Raw genomic sequence first — 17728 nt, 5'->3', positions numbered from 1 at the left:
GAGCTATCCAGTCACCCATGTTCATAGCAACATCAGCCATAATAGCTGAACCAAAGTATTCATCAACAAATGCAAAATACGCTTTATTCATACAACGAGGTATTATTCAGCCTTGACAAGGAAGAAAATTCCGACCTATGCCACATGGATGAACCTTAAGGACATTATGTTAAATGAAATGAACCAGTCACAAAAAGACGAACGCTGTGTGATTCTACATATGAAGGATCTCGAATAGTCAATTTTATACAGACAAAAAATAGGATGGTGGTTTTAAAGGGTGTGGGAGGGTGAACAGAAATTTTTTGTTTAATGGGTATAGAATTTCAGCTTTGGAAGATGAAAAAAGTTCTGGAAATGGAGGTTACAGTTTCATAACAATATAAATGTACTTAATATCACTGAACTATACATTTAAAAACAGTTAAGATAGTAAATTTTATGCCATGTATATTTTACCACAAGTTAGACACACCTGTAATCCCATCATTTTGGGAGGCTGAGGTGGGAGGATCTCGAGGTCAAGAGATCGAGACCATCCTGGCCAACATGGTGAAACCCTGTCTCTACTAAAAGTACAAAAATTAGCTGGGCGTGGTGGTGTGTGCCTGTAGTCCCAGCTACCTGGGAGGCTGAGGCAGGAGAATCGCTTGAACCCAGGAGGCGGAGGTTGCAGTGAGCCGAGATCATCACGCCACTGCACTCCGGCTTAGGTGACAGAGTGAGACTCTGTCTCCAAAAACAACAACAACAACAAAAATGAAAAAGGAACTGTCTGCTCAACAATGTCTCACGATCTTCCAACCCCTCAAAATAGGTATCAGGTCAAACTACTCTGGAGACAAATTTTACTAAATGTTCAAGGAGGTTAACACTTACCTTACAGAAACGATTTCAGAGATATGAAAAAGTCATGTAATGAGGTTTATAACATTCATAACAAAATAACACCAGGCCAGTACAAAAAAAGCAAACAACCTCCCATCTACTGACAAAGATGCCAGATCACGTGATCAGCTCTGCAAGGTGGGTGTTATTATTTCCATTTTATTGATAAGAAAAACAAAGCTAGGGCCAGGCGCAGCGGCTCATGCCTATAATCCCAACACTTTTGGAGGCCAAGACAGGTGGATCACCTGAGGTTGGGCGTTTAAGACCAGCCTGACCAACATGGAGAAATCCATCTCTACTAAAAACACAAAATCAGCCGGGCATGGTGGTGCATGCCTGCAATCCCAGCTGCTTGGGAGGCTGAGGCAAGGAGAATCACTTGAACCCAGGAGGCAGAAATTGCGGTGAGCTGAGATTGCGCCACTGCACTCCAGCCTGGGCAACAAGGGCAAAACTCCATCTCAAAAAGAAAAAAAGAAAAGAAAAATATAGGTAACTCACTAGGGTCCCATGGCTCACAGTGAAAATGCAGGTAGTCTCACATCTTTCCCGGCCATCGCCCCACCTCTAGGACAGGACTAGAGAGCAAGGGTCCCCCTCCTTCCAGCCTTCCACAACTGAGGAGATTTCCCAGTGGCCACTGGTGGTGGGAGAAGACCTCGGGGTCAGCACTCACCAGGATGGGCTCCACCAGCTTCCCCTCTGGCATGACCGCGCGGTTCATCTTGGCGATGTGCTCCAGAGTGGCCAGGGCAGCCGGAGTGTTCCCAGTAGAGACATTGAACCGGGCAGATTCAGGAATAAACTGGATGGAGATTACCAAGAACATCAGAGTGGCCCCTGCTGTAGAACCCAGGGGTACAGCTGTTATCACTCTATACACAGTACAGTCCTAGTTTCCCAAGATAGGAAAGATACGTAACCAGCTTAAAGGCATGCAATGTAGCGGGAATTCCACTGGATTCAAAGTTGACTTGGAACAAAAAGGGTCACATTCTTCTGATCATAGTCCCTTCCGGGATGACAGTAGGCTGATACTCAGCTTTGCACCAGTAGGGCCCAAACTAGCTGTTAACATAATGAACTTCTCACTTTCAGTTGGTAAACAGCCACTGCCCCAGGTGCCCCTCTCCAGCCCCTCCCCAGGAACCCCAGCACCTCCCCACCGTGCAACAACCAAAGGGTGACAGGGACAGGGGGCTCCAGCACCCACACGGTGGAGCAATCAGTTCTGATTGTCAAGGCCCTCAACCCACTGAGTGCTGAATAGTTTGAATATCACACGCAGAAAACAGTATGAGCTGCCACTGAAGATGAAGCATCAGCTCTGACCACTCCCCGTCTCTCCCGACTCATGCAATCAAGGCTGTTGGCCCTTCCTCAGAAAAGCTCCTCCACAGCAGCCCCTGGACCCGCATTCCCATGGCCAGTGAGCAGTTCGGGTCCTGCTCTCAATTATTCTGACACTCTTGATTTTCCAGCCTTTTTCCTCTTGCCTCATGCCCAGCCTCCACAGTGATATGCCAGCTTCCCAGCACACAACCCCTTCCACAGTCAGAAATCCCTTCCTTCAACATTTTGAGACGGAGTCTCACTCTGCTGCCAAGCTGGAGTGCAGTGGCACCATCTCGGCTCACTGCAACCTCTGCCTCCCGGGTTCAAGCAATTCTCCTGCCTCAGCCTCCCGAGGAGCTGGGATTACAGGCTTGTGCCACCACACCCAGCTAATTTTTGTATTTTTAGTAAAGACGAGGTTTCACCATGTCGGCCAGGATGGTCTCAATCTCTTGACCTTATAATCTGCCTGCCTCGACCTCCCAAAGTGGTGGGATTACAGGCGTGAGCCATCACCGTGCACTGCCAATGCTTTTAATTTTTTTAACAGTCCAGAGATCTTTTTATTTTTTGCACTTAATATGCCATGAATTCATAGGGAGTAGGTTCCAGCAGCTTAGGCTCTTCGCCATGGTTCTCATAAATGTGCCTCTCTGGCTGGAGCAGGGCTGGGGCTCCAGTCAAACCGAGGTACCCTTCCCTTTGGCTTCTTTGTTTTTCTTATCATTTTCTGCACGAGTTTCAGGAAGCTATCTCGGCTCTTAGAGTGCTTAGTGTGCTCAGTACACACATGAACTCCCTTGGCAAGAATCCTGCCCATAACCCGTTTGTTTACGACAAAGCCAACTGCACGCTGTGTAATATCATAGACTCTTCCAGTTCCGCCATGGTGACACCTGTGGGGCACTCCTTTTGAACCAGGCCCACTCCCTTCATAGCTACGATATCGTCTTTCTTATAGATTCATATGTATGTGGCCACAGGAACAACCCCATGTTGTCTAAAAGACCTGATGACCTCTCTTCTTTCCCTTTGTGTTGGTCATTTCGGTAAATTACTGGAAAATGGCAGTTCCGGTCAAAAGGAAGCACTTTTTTGTGGGTTTTTTTTTTTGAGACAGAGTCTCACTCTGTCACCCAGGCTGGAGTGCAATGACATGGTCTTGGCTAACTGCAACCTCTGCCTCCCAGGTTCAAGTGATTCTCCTGCCTCAGCCTCCCAAGTAGCTGGGACTACAGGCGCCCGCCACCACACCCAGCTAATTTTTGTATTTTTAGTAGAGACAGGGTTTCATTACATTGGCCAGGCTGGTCGCGAACTCCTGACCTCATGATGTGCTCGCCTCACGTTGGCCATGTTGATCTCGAACCCCTGACCTCGTGATCTGCCCATCTCAGCCTCTCAAAGTGCTGGGATTATAGGCATGAGCCACTTCACCTGGCCTGTTTCTTTTTTCTTAATTTATTATTATTATTATTATTATTATTTTGAGAGACAGGGTGTTGCTCTGTCGCCCAGGCTGGAAGGCAGTGACTCAATCATAGTTGACTGCAGCCTTGACCTCCCAGGCCCAAGCAACCCTCCCATCTCAGACTCCTGAGTAGCTGGGACCATAGGCATGGACCACAACACCCGGCTATTTTTTTTTTTTTTTTTTTTTTTTTTTTGAGATGGAGTCTTGCTCTGTCACCCAGGCTGAATTGCAGTGGCATGATCTCGGCTCACTGCAACCTCCGCCTCCTGGGTTTCAAGTAATTCTCTGCCTTAGCCTCCCAAATAGCTGGGATTACAGGCGCCTACTACCACACTCAGCTAATTTTTTAAAAATATTTTTAGTAGAGATGGAGTTCCACCATCTTGGCCAGGCTGGTCTTGAACTCCTGACCTCGTGATCCACCTGCCTGGCCCTCCCAAAGTGCTGGAATTAGAGGGTGAGCCACTGCACCTGGCCTAAATTTTTTATTTTTAGTAGAGATGCCATGTTGCCCAGGCTGGTCTTGAACTCCTGGGCTCAAATGATCTTCCTGCCTCGGTTTTCCAAAGTGCTGGGATTACAGACATGAGCCACCACGTCTGGCCAGCAGAAAGTCTTAGACTACACCAACAGAGGCAGACAATCTGCTCACAGGAAGCAACTGGCTTCCTAAGCTAACTGGTCCCCGAGCACCTGGGGGCCTGTGTGTGATTCTCAGCAATAGTGCACTGCATGGGCCCGGCACAGTGGCTCACATCTGTAATCCCAGCACTTTGGGAGGCCGAGGCCGGCGGATCACTTGAGGCCAGGAGTTCGAGATCAGTTTGGCCAACATGGCGAAATCTCATCTCTAAAAATACAAAAATCAGCCGGGCGTGGTAGCGCATGTCTGTAATCCCAGCTACTCGGGAGGCTGAGGCAGGTGAATCACCTGGATCTGGGAGGTGAAGGCTGCAGTGAGCCGAGATCACGCCACTGCACTCCAGCCTGGGCAACAGAGTGATACTCTGTCTCTAGAAAAAAAAAAAGGTATTTGTGGGCATGAAAGCCACTGGACCAGCAGGAGAGGAGGACAGAAAGGAGCCACGAGGGCTTCCCCACCTTGAAGGCCATGATGAGGATGATGCCCGGGATGGAGGCGACACGGACGAGCCAGCGCCACCCGATGGTGGGGATGATCACAGAGGCCAGGCCAATGATAAGTAGGGAGCCCGCGAGCCAGAACACCTGGGGAGAGAGAAGTCCAAGATTAAAGTTCTTTGTTTGGGGAATAATGACAATGGAAAAAGAAAATTTTTTTTAAAAGATTAAAATTCCTTCCGTCCAATGTGCTTTACGTATCCTCTTTTGAGAGCCACCTCGTCCAGCATTTTGCCATTGTTTTTTGTTTCTGAGACAGGGTCTCACTCTCTCATCCACGCTAGAGTGCAGTGGCGCATAGCACACTGCAGCCTCAACCTCCTGTGCACAAGTGACCCTCCACCTTAGCTCCCCACGTAGCTGGGACTACAAGCACGCACCACCACCCCGGCTCATTTTTTTAATTTTTTTGCGGAGACAGGGTTTCATCATGTTGCCCAGGCTGGTCTCGAACTCCTGAGCTCAATCTGCCTGCCTCAGCCTCCCAAAGTGCTAGGACTATAGGCGTGAGCCACAGCACTCGACCTTGCCCTTATTAAAGAGTGAGATGGGAGAGTATTTGAGAACCACGTAACTCAGGTTCTACTCCCGTCACTACCTCGAATGACCTGGGTGAACTGGACAACTCACTTCACTTCTCTATGGCTCAGTTTTTGTCTGTAAGTGGGAGACTAAGCTGGGGAGAGAGTCAACAATACCACTAAACTTTTTTTTGAGACAGGGTCTCACCCTGTTACCCAGGCTGGAGTGCAATGGCACAATCTCAGCTCACTGCAACCTCCACCTCCCAAGCTCAAGTGATCCTCCACCTCATCCTCCCAAGTAGCTGGGATTACAGGCAGGTGCTACCACGCCAGACTAATTCTTGTATTCTTTGTAAAGACAGGGTTTTGCTATGTTGCCCAGGCTGGTCTCAAACTCTTGGGCTCAAACAATCTGCCACAGTCGGCCTTCGAAGTGTTGGGACTATAGGCGTGAGTCACTGCACCCAGCATGTATCACTATAAAAAAAAAAAAAAAAGAAAAAAAGAAAAAAAACAGGCTGGGCACAGTGGCTTATGCCTGTAATGTCAGCACTTTGGGAGGCTGAGATGAGTGGATCACGAGGTCAGGAGTTCGAAACCAGCCTGGCCAAGGTGGTGAAACCCTGTCTCTACTAAAAATACAAAAATTAGCTGGGCATGTTGGCATACGCCTGTAATCCCAGCTACTCGGGAGGCTGAGGCAGAAGAATCACTTGCACCCAGGAGGCGGAAGTGGCAGTGAGTCAAGATCGTGCCACTGAAATCCAGTCTGAGTGACAGAGCAAGACTCCGTCTCAAAACAAAACAAAACTGAGACCCCATGACATCTCGTTGACTTCTTTTTTGGCTAGATAATACATTCACTGGGTCATAACTCAAAAGGCACATAGGAGACGACTGAAAAGATTCCCTCTTCTCCAAGTTCTCTGCCATCCAGTTTCTATTCTCAGAAGGAACCAATATTACATTTCTTCTAAGCAAGCTAATAGGAAAATTTTTGTTTTTCTTTTATCACAGATGGTACCATGGTATACATACTGTTCCATGTTCTGTTTTTTTTGTTTGTTTGTTTAGACGGAGTCTCACTTTGTTGCCAAGGCTAGAGTGCAAAGGTGGGATCTTGGTTCCCTGCAACCTTCCAAACTCAAGTGTAATCCCTCCTGCCTCAGCCTACTGAGTAGCTGGGATTACAGGCGCATGCCAGCATGCCCAGCTAACTTTTTTATTTTTAGTAGAGAAGGGGTTTAACCATGTTAGCCAGGCTGGTCTCGAACTCTGGACCTCAAGTGATCTGCCCACCTTGGCCTCCCAAAGTGCTGCAATTACAGGTGTGAGCCACATGCTTTGCTTTTTATACTTAAAAGTGTATCTCAGGCAAGGCAGGGCGGCTCACATCTATAATCCCAGCGCTTTGGGAAGCCGAGGCAGGAGGATCACTTGAGCCTAGGAATTTAAGACCAGCCTGGCCAATACAGCAAGACCATATCTAAAAAAGTTTTTTAATTAGGCAGGTGTAGTGCCATGCACCTGTAGTCCCAGCTACTCAGGAGGCTGAGAAAGGAGGGGTCACTTGAGCCTGGGAGGTTGAGGCTACTGTGAGCTGTGATCAAACCTGGGCGACTCTGGGTCAAAAAAAGAAGAAAAAAAAAATACATATATATATATATATATCTTAGAGATTATTTTATATCAGGAAATAACATGGAGAACACCATGGCCAGGCCCCACCGGTCAGATTAAAACAACTCTAAGCCTTAGCTTGAGCATTATTTCACCATCTGAAGTTGGGGAGTCAACAGTAACTCCATTCACCTCACAGAGATGGAGAGAAGATACAGAAGACTCTTTGGGGAAATTGTGGGGTGACTTTTTTTTTTTGGAGACAGGGTGTCACTCTGTCACCCAGGCTGGAGTGCAGTGATGCGATCTTGGCTCACTGCAACCTCCGCCTCCTGGGTTCAAGCAATTCTCACGCCTCAGCCTCCCAAGTAGCTGGGATTACAGGCGCACACCATCACACTCAGCTAATTTTTTTGTATTTTTAGTCGAGACAGGGTTTCACCATGTTGGCCAGGCTGATCTCCAGTTCCTAACCTCAAATGATCCGCCCTCCTTGGCCTCCCAAAGTGCTGGGATTATAGGCATGAGCCACTGTGCCTGACCTGGGGTGACTATTTTATCACTAAATAACTCTATTACCAACAAAAACAAGATTATTTCAGAAAGCGGTAAGAGCTGGAAAGAAAACAGAAAAATGTGATAGAGTGGGATGTGAATTATCAGGAAAACACTGCTGGAGAGGCAATGAGTAACCAGGTGAGTAACAAGGCCACGGCAGTCGACCAGGTCAGCGACTGAAATGGATTTTAGTAGTAAATGGTGAAAAAAAAGTTTTATTTTTAATTGACACATTTTTGACACATTAATTCTACAAATTTTTTTTTTTTTTTGAGACGGAGTCTTGCTCTGTCACCAGGCTGGAGTGCAGTGGCGCAATCTTGGCTCACTGCAACTGCCGCCTCCTGGGTTCAAGCAATTCTTCTGCCTCAGTCTCCCGAGTAGCTGGGACCACAGGCGCGTGCCACCACGCCCAGCTAATTTTTTTTGTATTTTTAGTAGAGACAGGGTTTCACCATGTTGGCCAGGATGGTCTTTTTTTTTTTTTTTTTTGAGACGGAGTTTCGCTCTTGTTACCCAGGCTGGAGGGCAATGGCACGATCTCGGCTCACCGCAACCTCCGCCTCCTGGGTTCAGGCAATTCTCCTGCCTCAGCCTCCTGAGTAGCTGGGATTACAGGCATGCGCCACCATGCCCAGCTAATTTTTTTGTATTTTTAGTAGAGACGGGGTTTCACCATGTTGACCAGGATGGTCTCGATCTCTTGACCTCGTGATCCACCTGCCTCGGCCTCCCAAAGTGCTGGGATTACAGGCTTGAGCCACCGCGCCCGGCCTCTACAAAAATTTTTTAACAGATTAATACGTTTTGGAGATAAAGGTGATAGGTTCGGGCACAGTGGCTCATGCCTGTAATCCCAACACTTTGGGAGGCTGAGGCAGGTGGATTATGAGGTCAGGAGTTCAAGACCAGCCTGGCCAATATGGTAAAACCCCATCGCTACTGAAAATACAAAAATTTAGCTGGGCATGGTGGCACATGCCTGTAGTCCCAGCTACTCGGGAGGCTGAGGCAAAAGAATCACTTGAAACTGGGAGGCAGGTCCAATAATAGAGGGTGAGTTAGTAGGGCTGGTGATTAGGAATGAAGAACAGGGAGGGTCCAGGATGCCTCCCAAATTTGTGTCCAAGATCACTGAGGGGAAAGTGTTGGCTCTTAACTGAGATTGGAAACAGAGATAAGAGGCTTAAGGGGAAGAAGAGGAGATTAGGTCTGAGTATCTTGTACTGAGGGGCCTGTAAGGCATTCAAGTGACTATCATGTTATTGGCTGCCTGGGTCTGAAGGCTAAGGAGGTGCTCTGGGTTGTAGATAGAGATTTTGGAGCCAGTGTGGTGGCTCACGCCTATCATCCCAACACTTCAGGAGGCTGAGGTGGGAGGATCACTTGAAGCCAGGAGTTTGACACTAGCCTGGGCAACAAAGCAAGACCCCATCTCCACGAAAAGAAATTTAAAATTTGCTAGGCACCATGACATGCATGTGTAGTCCCAGCTACTCAGGAGGCTGAGGCGGAAGGATCACTTGAGCCCAGGAGTCCAGGAGGCTGCAGGGAGCTGATTGTAATAACTTAGCCTGTGTTAGCCTAACTGACTCCATCTCAGCAGTAAGCTCCAGCCTAGCTTATCCCTCTCTGACATAGCCCCCACAGGTGCAGAGCTGGTCACGCTGCACTTAGAAGCTTTGAACCGCTGAGAGTGGTTCACACTGTTCCCAGCACCTGTAACCACTGTAACCACTTCCTGCTTGGCAAGTATACCTGCTATTGTGAATACCTTCCTTGGTGATTGATTGTATGGAAAGCTCCCCCTGCTACCCGCCTTGATGACTATATGAAAATACCCTTAGCAACAAACAACCCTGGCAACCTCCTGCCCCCTGGTTACCAGCTTCCTTATCTAACTTGCTTGTTCTGCTTCTGTAAAGTTCCCTTCAGCTAGGCTCCCCCTCCCCTACCTAAATCAAGGTATAAAAGATAATCAAGCCCCTTCCTCGGGGCCGAGAGAATTTTGAGTGTTAGCTGTCTCTCGGTCACCAGCTAATAAAGGACTGCTAATTTGGAACTCAGAGCGTGGCGCATTCCTTCTGACTCGCTTGGATACAACAAGATCACACCAATACACTCTAGCCTGAGTAACAGAGAGAGATACCCTGTCTCTAAAAAAATAATCAAGGGGTTGAGGTGTATATAAATATATATATATATATATATATATATATGTATGTATATATGTGTGGTGTGTGTATGTGTGTGTATACATACATACTTTCATGTATTTTATACACATATATATTTTATACATATACATATATATTTTTGAGTCTCACTCTGTCACCCAGGCTGGAGTGCAGTGGCACAATCTTGGCTCGCTGCAGTCTCAGCCTCCTGGTTTCAGGTGATTCTACTGCCTCAGCCTCCTGAGCAGCTGGGATTATGGGCGCCTACCACCAGGCCCAGATAATTTTTGTATTTTTTAGTAAAAAAGACAGGGTTTCTCCATGTGGGCCAGGGTGGTCTCCAACTCCTGACCTTAGGTGATCCACCTGCCTTGGCTTCCCAAAAGGCTGGGGTTACAGGCATGAGCTGGCCCAGTATTGGAGCATATTAGATGACCCAGGAGATGTGGAAAATAAGACCAGCAAGGAAGAGACATAACCAGGAAGCATGGCAAGGTAAGAGGCGCAGGTGGAAGAGAAAATGTCCATAGGAGAGCTTGAGTAGGAGTGTGCTCAGTCAATAGCACCGTGTGCAAGACCTAAGCACTGAGTATTAGGAGTGTGTGTCTTCAGTTTTTGTGTTTTTTGAGACAGGGTTTCACTCTGCTGCACAGGCTGGCATACAGTGGCACAATCATGGCTCACTGCAGCCTCAGTCCCTTGGTCGCCTGAGCTTAAGTGATCCTCCCACCTCAGCCTCCTGAGTAGCTGGGACTACAGGCACATGCCACTACACCCAGCTAATTTTTGAATTTTTTTTGTAGAGACAGAGTTTCACATTGTTGCCCAGACTGGTCTCAAACTCCTGGGCTCAAGCGATCTGCCTGCCTTGGCTTCCCAAAGTGTTGGGATTATAGGCATGGGCCACCACACCTGGCTTGTGCCTCTATCTTGACAAAGATTAGAAGAGAGCTGCAGGGATTGAAAAGAATCACTATCCAGTACTTGTTAGATTCTTTTTTTTTTTTTTTTTTTTGAGACAAAGTCTTGCTCTCGTTGCCCAGGCTGGAGTACAATGGCGCAATCTCAGCTCACTGCAACCTCCACCTCCCAGATTCAAGTGCTTCTCCTGCGTCAGCCTCCCAAGTAGCTGGGATTATAGGCGCCCACCACCACATCTGGCTAATTTTTATATTTTTAGTAGAGATGGGGTTTCACCATGTTGGCCAGGCTGGTCTCGAACTCCTAACCTTGTGACCCACCCACCTTGGCTTCCCAAAGTGCCGGGACCACAGGCATGAGCCACCGCACTGGGCCTCTTAGAGTCTTTAAAAACATTTTTTGTCAGGCTGGCCGTGGTGCCTCACGCCTGTAATCCCAGCACTTTGGGAGGTTGAGGTGGGTGGATCACTTGAGGTCAGGAGTTCGAGACCAGCCTGGTCACCATGGTGAAACCCTGTCTCTACTAAAAATATAAAAAATTAGCTGGGCATGGCTGCTCATGCTTGTAGTCCCAGCCACTCCGGAGGCTAAGACAGGAGAATCACTTGAATCCAGGAGGCGGAGATTGCAGTGAGCCAAGATCATATCACTGCACTCCAGCCTGGGTGACAGAGCGAGATTTCATCTCAAAAAAAAAAAAAAAAAAAAAAAACAAAAAATTGTCACTGGGTGCAGTGGCTCATGCCTGTAATCCTAGCACTTTGGGAGGCCGAGGTGAGTGGATCACCTGAGGTCAGGCGTTCAAGACCACCCTGGCCATCATGGTGAAACCCTATCTTTAAAAAGAAAAAAAAATTGTCACCTATGTTTACTAACAAAATTAATTTGAAAGTATTTTCCTACTGCTTTATTTATTGCCAAGTGTATAAGGCTTCAGTTGGAAGGGTCATCTTTTTCCTGGTTCCTCTGAAAAATCAGGGCTTTACGTGGAGATGGGACAAGGCACCTAGATTGACCTGTCTTCTGGATTCAAAACCTCTAATCAACAGCCAGGAGGGGCCTGAGGAGAAATTGGGAGCAACTAAAGAGGCAATTTTAGCCCAATCTCTCAGGTATGAACCAATTCTGGACTTTCAACCATCAGGTTTCTTGGAAGGGAGGCAGCATAGCCTGAAGGGGTAGCAGCCGGGACCCGCCACCGAAGGCTGGGTGGGGAAGAAAGTTCATCCTGGATGCATTCCTAGGCTTCTGGCACTCCAGTCAGACCAGTCACTGGACTTTTTGGTTGCTGCGTTCTAAATGCTGCTGTTGGGTGATGATAATCCTGGATTCAGAAAACCTTAGAATTGGACCTATGGCTTCAAGCATTCCCAGGGCTCTTTGGTTTGTACCAAATAATACTGTATCAACTGAAGAACCATCAACCAGCCAAAAATAAACAGGCACAGGCTCACCTCCTTTTAATTGTGCTTTGCTTGAGAGCACTTTGCAAATATTACAATTTTTTTTTTTTTGAGACAGAGTCTCTCTCTGTCTCCCAGGCTGGAGTGCAGTGGCGCAATGTAGGCTCACTGCAACCTCCACCTCCCGGATTTAAATGATTCTTTTGCCTCAGCCTCCTGAGCAGCTGGGGCTACAGGCGCTTGCCACCACACCAGGCTCATTTTTGTATTTTTAGCAGACACAGGGTTTTACCATGTTCGCCGAATTGGTCTCAAACACCTGACCTCAAGTGATCTTCCCACCTCAGCCTCCCAACGTGCTGGGATTACGGATGACAGCCACTGTGTCTGGCCTGATTTTTTAATTTTTGTAGACATGGGGTCTCACTGTGTTGTATGGGCTGGTCTCAAACTCCTGGCCTCAAGCAATCGTCCCACCTTGGCTTCCAAAGTGCTGGGATTACAGGTGTGAGCTGCCACACCCAGCCACATCTCTTATTTAAATCTAAAGCTAGAAATGATTAAGCTTCATCAGGAAGGCATGTCGAAAGCTGAGGTAAGCCAAAAGCTAGGCCTCGTGCACCAAATAGGCAAGGTGTGAATGCCAAGGAAAAGTTCTTGAAGGAAATAAACTCTAGTGAGCAAAGTGATAAGAAAGTGGCCCAGACACGGTGGTTCACGCCTGTAATCCCAGCACTTCGGGAGGCTGAGGTGGGTGGACCATTTGAGGTCAGGAGTTCAAGAGCAGCCAGACCAACATAGCGAAACCCCATCTCTACTAAAAATACAAATAAATTAGCTGGGTGTGGTGGCACATGCCTGTAATCCCAGCTACTAGGGAGGCTGAGGCAGGAGAATCGCTTGAACTCGGGAGCCAGAGGTTGCAGTGAGCTGAGACCATACCACTGCACTCTAGCCTGGGCAACAGAGACAGACTGTCTCAAAAAAAAAAAAAAAAAAAGTGCAAGGTGAAACAGCAGGTGCTGATGGAGAAGCTGCAGCAAGTTATCCAGGAGATCTAGTTAAGATCACCGGTGCAGGGCTACACTCAACAATAGATTTTCAGTGTAGATGAAACAGCCTTCCATTGGAAGAAGATGCCATGCTGGACTTTCACAGCTACAGAGGGAAAAAACCAATAGCTGTGCCCTATTTCACAGCTTCAAAGGACAGCCTGACTCTCTTATTAGGGGTTAATGCTCCTGGTGACTTCAAGTTGAAGCCAATGATCATTGACTATTCTGAAAATCCTAGGGCCCTTAACAATTATGCTCAATCTTGGGGTCAGGCCTGGTGGGTCTCATGTGTAATCCCAGTACTTCGGGAGGCTGAGGCGGGCAGATCACTCGAGGTCAGGAGTTCAAGACCAGCCTGGCCAACATGGCAAAACCTCATCTCTACTAAAGAAAAAATGCAGGGCTGGGTGTGGTGGCTCATGACTGTAATCCCAGCACCTTGGGAGACCGAGGCAGTCGGATCACGAGGTCAGGAATTTGAAACTAGCCTGGCCAACATGGTGAAACCCCATCTCTACTAGAAATACAAAAATTAGCTGGGCATGGTGGTGCATGCCTGTAATCCCAGCTACTCAGGAGGCTGAGGCAGGAGAATCACTTGAACCCAGTAGGCGGAGGTTGCAGTGAGTCGAGATCATATCATTGCACTTCAGCCTTGGTGACAGAGCAAGTCTGCGTCTCAAAGAAAAAGAAAAAATAAAAAAAAAATCTAGGTGTGGTGGTGAATTCCTATAATCCCAGCCACTTGAGAGGCTGAGGGATAAGAATCTCTTGAACCCAGGAGGTGGAGGTTGCAGTGAGCCAAGATCATGCCACTGCATGCCAGCCTGGGTAATAGAGCAAGACTCTCCCTCAAAAACAAATAATAAATAAATAAGAATTATACTAAATCTTGCACACAAACACAGAGATAGAAGAAATAAGAGCTGGTGTTTCAGTAGAGTGACTATAGTTAGTATTAACTGACTGCACATTTCAAAATAGCTTGAAGAGAACAATTCATAGGTTCCTAGTATATAGAAGAGATAAATAAGATGATAGATATCCCAATTACCTTAACTTGATTACATGAATGTATCAAAGTATCACATATATACCCAAAATATGTACATCTATGTATCAATAAAATAAAATTTTTAAATGATGCTAATCTACTCTGTGCTCTAGAAATGGAACACAAAACCTGGATAACAGCATGTCTGTTTACAGCATGGTTTACTGAGTATTTTAAGCCCACTGTTGAGACCTACCTCGGAAAAAAAGATTTTTCAAAATACTACTGCTCACCGGGTGAAAAGGCTCACATCTGTCATCCCAATACTTTAGGAGGCTGAGGCAGGAGAATAACCAAGAGTTTCAGACCAGCATGGTCAACACGTGAGACCACATCCATCTACCTATCTATCTATCTATCCATCTATCTATCTATCTATCTATCTGGCTATCTAACTTTTTTTTTTTAAGAAATCTGATTTATTTAAAGAAATCAGAATGTGCTGGCCACAGTGGCTCACACCTGTAATCCCAGCATTTCAGGAGGCTGAGGTGGGCGGATTGCTTGTGCTCAGGAGTTTGAGACCAGCCTAGGCAACATGGCAAAACCCCATCTTTACAAAAAATACAAAAATTACCTGGCATGGATGGTGTGCACCTTTAATCCCTGTTACTCACGTTGCTGAGGTGGGAGGATCACTTGAGCCTGGGAGGCAGAGGCTGCAGTGAGCCAAGATCGCTCCACTGAACTCCAGCCTGGGTGACAGAGCAAGAATCTGTTTCAAACAAAAAAGAGAAAGAAAGAAAGAAAAGAAAAAATCAAACCCCACTGAGCACAGTGGCTCATGCTTGTAATCCCAGCACTTTGGGAGGCCAAGGCGGGTGGATCACCTGAGGTCAGGAGTTCAAGACCAGCCTGGCCAACGTGGTAAAACCTCATCTCTACTACAAATACAAAAAATTAGCTGGGCATGGTAGCAGGCGCCTGTAATCCCAGCTACCCAGGAGACTGAGACAGGAGGATCACTTGAACCTGGGAGATGGAGACTGCAGTGAGGCAGGATCACGCCACCGTACTTCAGCCTGGGCAACAAAAGCGAAACTGGGTCTCAAAAAAAATAATAATCAGAGCCTCACTTTTATCCTCTATGGTGATATAAGCTACACACACACACACACACACACACACACTCTATACAGTAATATATATGCATATAAATGTATATGTACTATGTATATATTACACTAGTATATTTACATAATTTACATGTATATATGCAATATATTAGTGTAATACATATTTTGTATATATTACAAAACGTATATTTGTAATATATATTTTGTATATATTACAAAATATATGTATCTATGATACTAATATATTCCATATACATAATTTACATATATGTATGTAAATACACAATATACATATATGTATATGCTATATATTAGTGTAATATACACATATATTTACATATCTGACCTCAAAATATATACATATATTTTGTATTTATGTATATATTTTGTATATATTACACTAATATAGTTACATAATTTACATATATGTGCATGCAATATATTAGTATAATATATACATATATTTTTATATAGTATAATATATACAAATATCACTGTAATATATATTATAGAATTAATATTTATGGATAAGCCACAAAAGTGATTTCTTGAGATCAAATCTACTCCTTGTGAAGAGGCTATGAACACTGTTGAAATGACAACAAAGAATTTAGAATACTCCTAAACTTAGTTGAAAAGGCATAACACAGTTTGGGATGATCGACTAAAAATGCTATCAGACAGCACCACAACCTACAGAGAAATCTTTTGGGAAAAGAAGAAGTCCATTGATGTGGCAAACTTCATCGTCTTTTTTCATTTTTTTTTTGAGACTGAGTCTCACTCTGTAGCCCAGGCTGGAGTACAATGGCATCGTCTCAACTCACTGCAACCTCCGCCTCCTGGGTTGAAGCGATTCTCCTGACTCAGCCTCCCAAGTAGCTGGGATTACAGGCACCCGCTACCATGCCTGGCTAATTTTTTGCATTTTTAGTAAAGACAGGGGTTCACTGTGTTGGCCGGGCTGGTCTCAAACATGATCTGCCGCCTTGGCCTCCCAAGGTGCTGGGATTACAGCCAAGAGCCACTGTGCTCGGCCCATTGTTGTCTGTTTTTAAGGAACTGCCACAACCACCGCAATCTTCAGCAACCACCACCCTGATGAGCCAGCAGCTGTCAACACTGAGGCAAGACCTTCCACCAGCAAAAAGAGTATGACTCTCTAAAGGCTCAGCGATCATTAGACTTTATCAGCAATCAAGTATTTTAAAATTAAGGTGTGTACACTGTTTTGTAGACATGATGCTATTGCACACTTACCAGACTTCAGGATAGTGTAACATTTACACGCACTGGGAAACCAAACTTTGCGTGACTCACTTTATTCTGACACTCGCTGAATTGCGGCGATCTGGGACCAAACAGCAATATTTCCAAGGTATGCCTGCATGTACATCACATCCCATAGGACGCAGAAGGCTAGGCAGAACTCCTTATTTTGTCTTACCTGAGACAACGGTAACATATAGCCTCGGTATTTTGTGGGCAAAAATTCAGTCTTTATGATTAACCTAAACAGGAAGCAGGAAAAAGCACAATTTTGTTTTAAAAACTAAATAATCTTTTTAAAAATAATCAGTTTTTCTTGTCACAGGGATCAAAAATTCAAGAGCACAGAAGTTGACGATATATCAGAACATAATTGTGACAGCTAATATCCACATAAGAGAAAAATAAGAAGTAAACTGACAACTGCCCCTGGGTTTACATCTTACTCCCAATATTTCAAACTTTCTGTCACTTAAGAAATGTAAGCCTTGGCCGGAGGTGGTGGCTTACGCCTGTAATCCCAGCACTTTGGGAGGCCAAGGCAGGTAGATCACCTGAGGTCAGGAGTTTGAGACCAGCCTGGCCAACATGGTGAAACCCTGTCACTACTAAAAACACAAAAATTAGCCAAGCGTGGTGGCGTGCGCCTATAATCCCAGCTACCTAGGATGCTGAGGCAGGAGAATCACTTGAACCCAGGAGGCAGAGGCTACAGTGAGCCGAGATTGCACCATTGCACTCCAACCTGGCCGACAGAGCAAGACTCCGTCTTAAAAAAAAAAAAAGAAAAGGAAATATAAGCCTTATCTGTTTTGCCAAAGGAAGCATTGGCAAAATGTTTCCCCAAGCCTAATTCCCTTTTCTTATTTATTTCTTTTAGAGACAAAGTGTGGCCGTCTCCCAGGCTGGAGTCCAGTGGTTTGATCACAGCTCACTGCAGCCTCAAACTCCTGGGCTCAAAAGATCCTCTCACCTCAGTCTGCCAAGTAGCTGGGATTTTAGGTGCTCACCACCACACCCAACTAATTTTTTAATTTTTTGCAGAGATGGGATCTTGCTACATTGCCAATCCTGACCTCAAGCAGCTGTCACACCTCAGCTTCCCAAAGGGCTGGGATTATGGGGGTGAGCCACTGCACTCAGCCTGATTCCCTTTTCTAAAACATATTGGGAAATTAAAACTACACCCAAGAGAAGGTAAACAGTTCTCTCAAGTAATGAGGACAGTCAA

At 46.0% G+C, this 17728-nt stretch overlaps 1 protein-coding gene across 5 annotated transcripts in view; it reads right to left on the bottom strand.

The window, feature by feature from the left end:
* SVOPL (SVOP like) overlaps window positions 1-17728 on the bottom strand; it is a 181885-nt gene that overhangs the window by 138894 nt on the left and 25263 nt on the right. For all 5 annotated transcript variants that reach the window (XM_064373094.1, XM_064373072.1, XM_021665310.2 and 2 more), the window contains 3 exons: window positions 16676-16739; window positions 4802-4927; window positions 1568-1696 (listed from right to left, as the gene is read on the bottom strand). In XM_064373094.1, coding sequence (XP_064229164.1) covers window positions 1568-1696; window positions 4802-4927; window positions 16676-16739 — 319 coding nt within the window. The remainder of the gene's footprint in view (window positions 1-1567; window positions 1697-4801; window positions 4928-16675; window positions 16740-17728) is intronic.

The sequence above is a fragment of the Aotus nancymaae genome, unplaced genomic scaffold, assembly GCF_030222135.1.
Source record: "Aotus nancymaae isolate 86718 unplaced genomic scaffold, 86718_ANA_hifiasm-v0.15.2.pri h1tg000002l, whole genome shotgun sequence".
In the NCBI taxonomy this organism is placed as follows: domain Eukaryota; kingdom Metazoa; phylum Chordata; class Mammalia; order Primates; family Aotidae; genus Aotus; species Aotus nancymaae.
The sequence above is the reverse complement of the archived record's forward strand: the minus strand, read 5'-3'. Positions and strand labels throughout refer to the sequence as shown.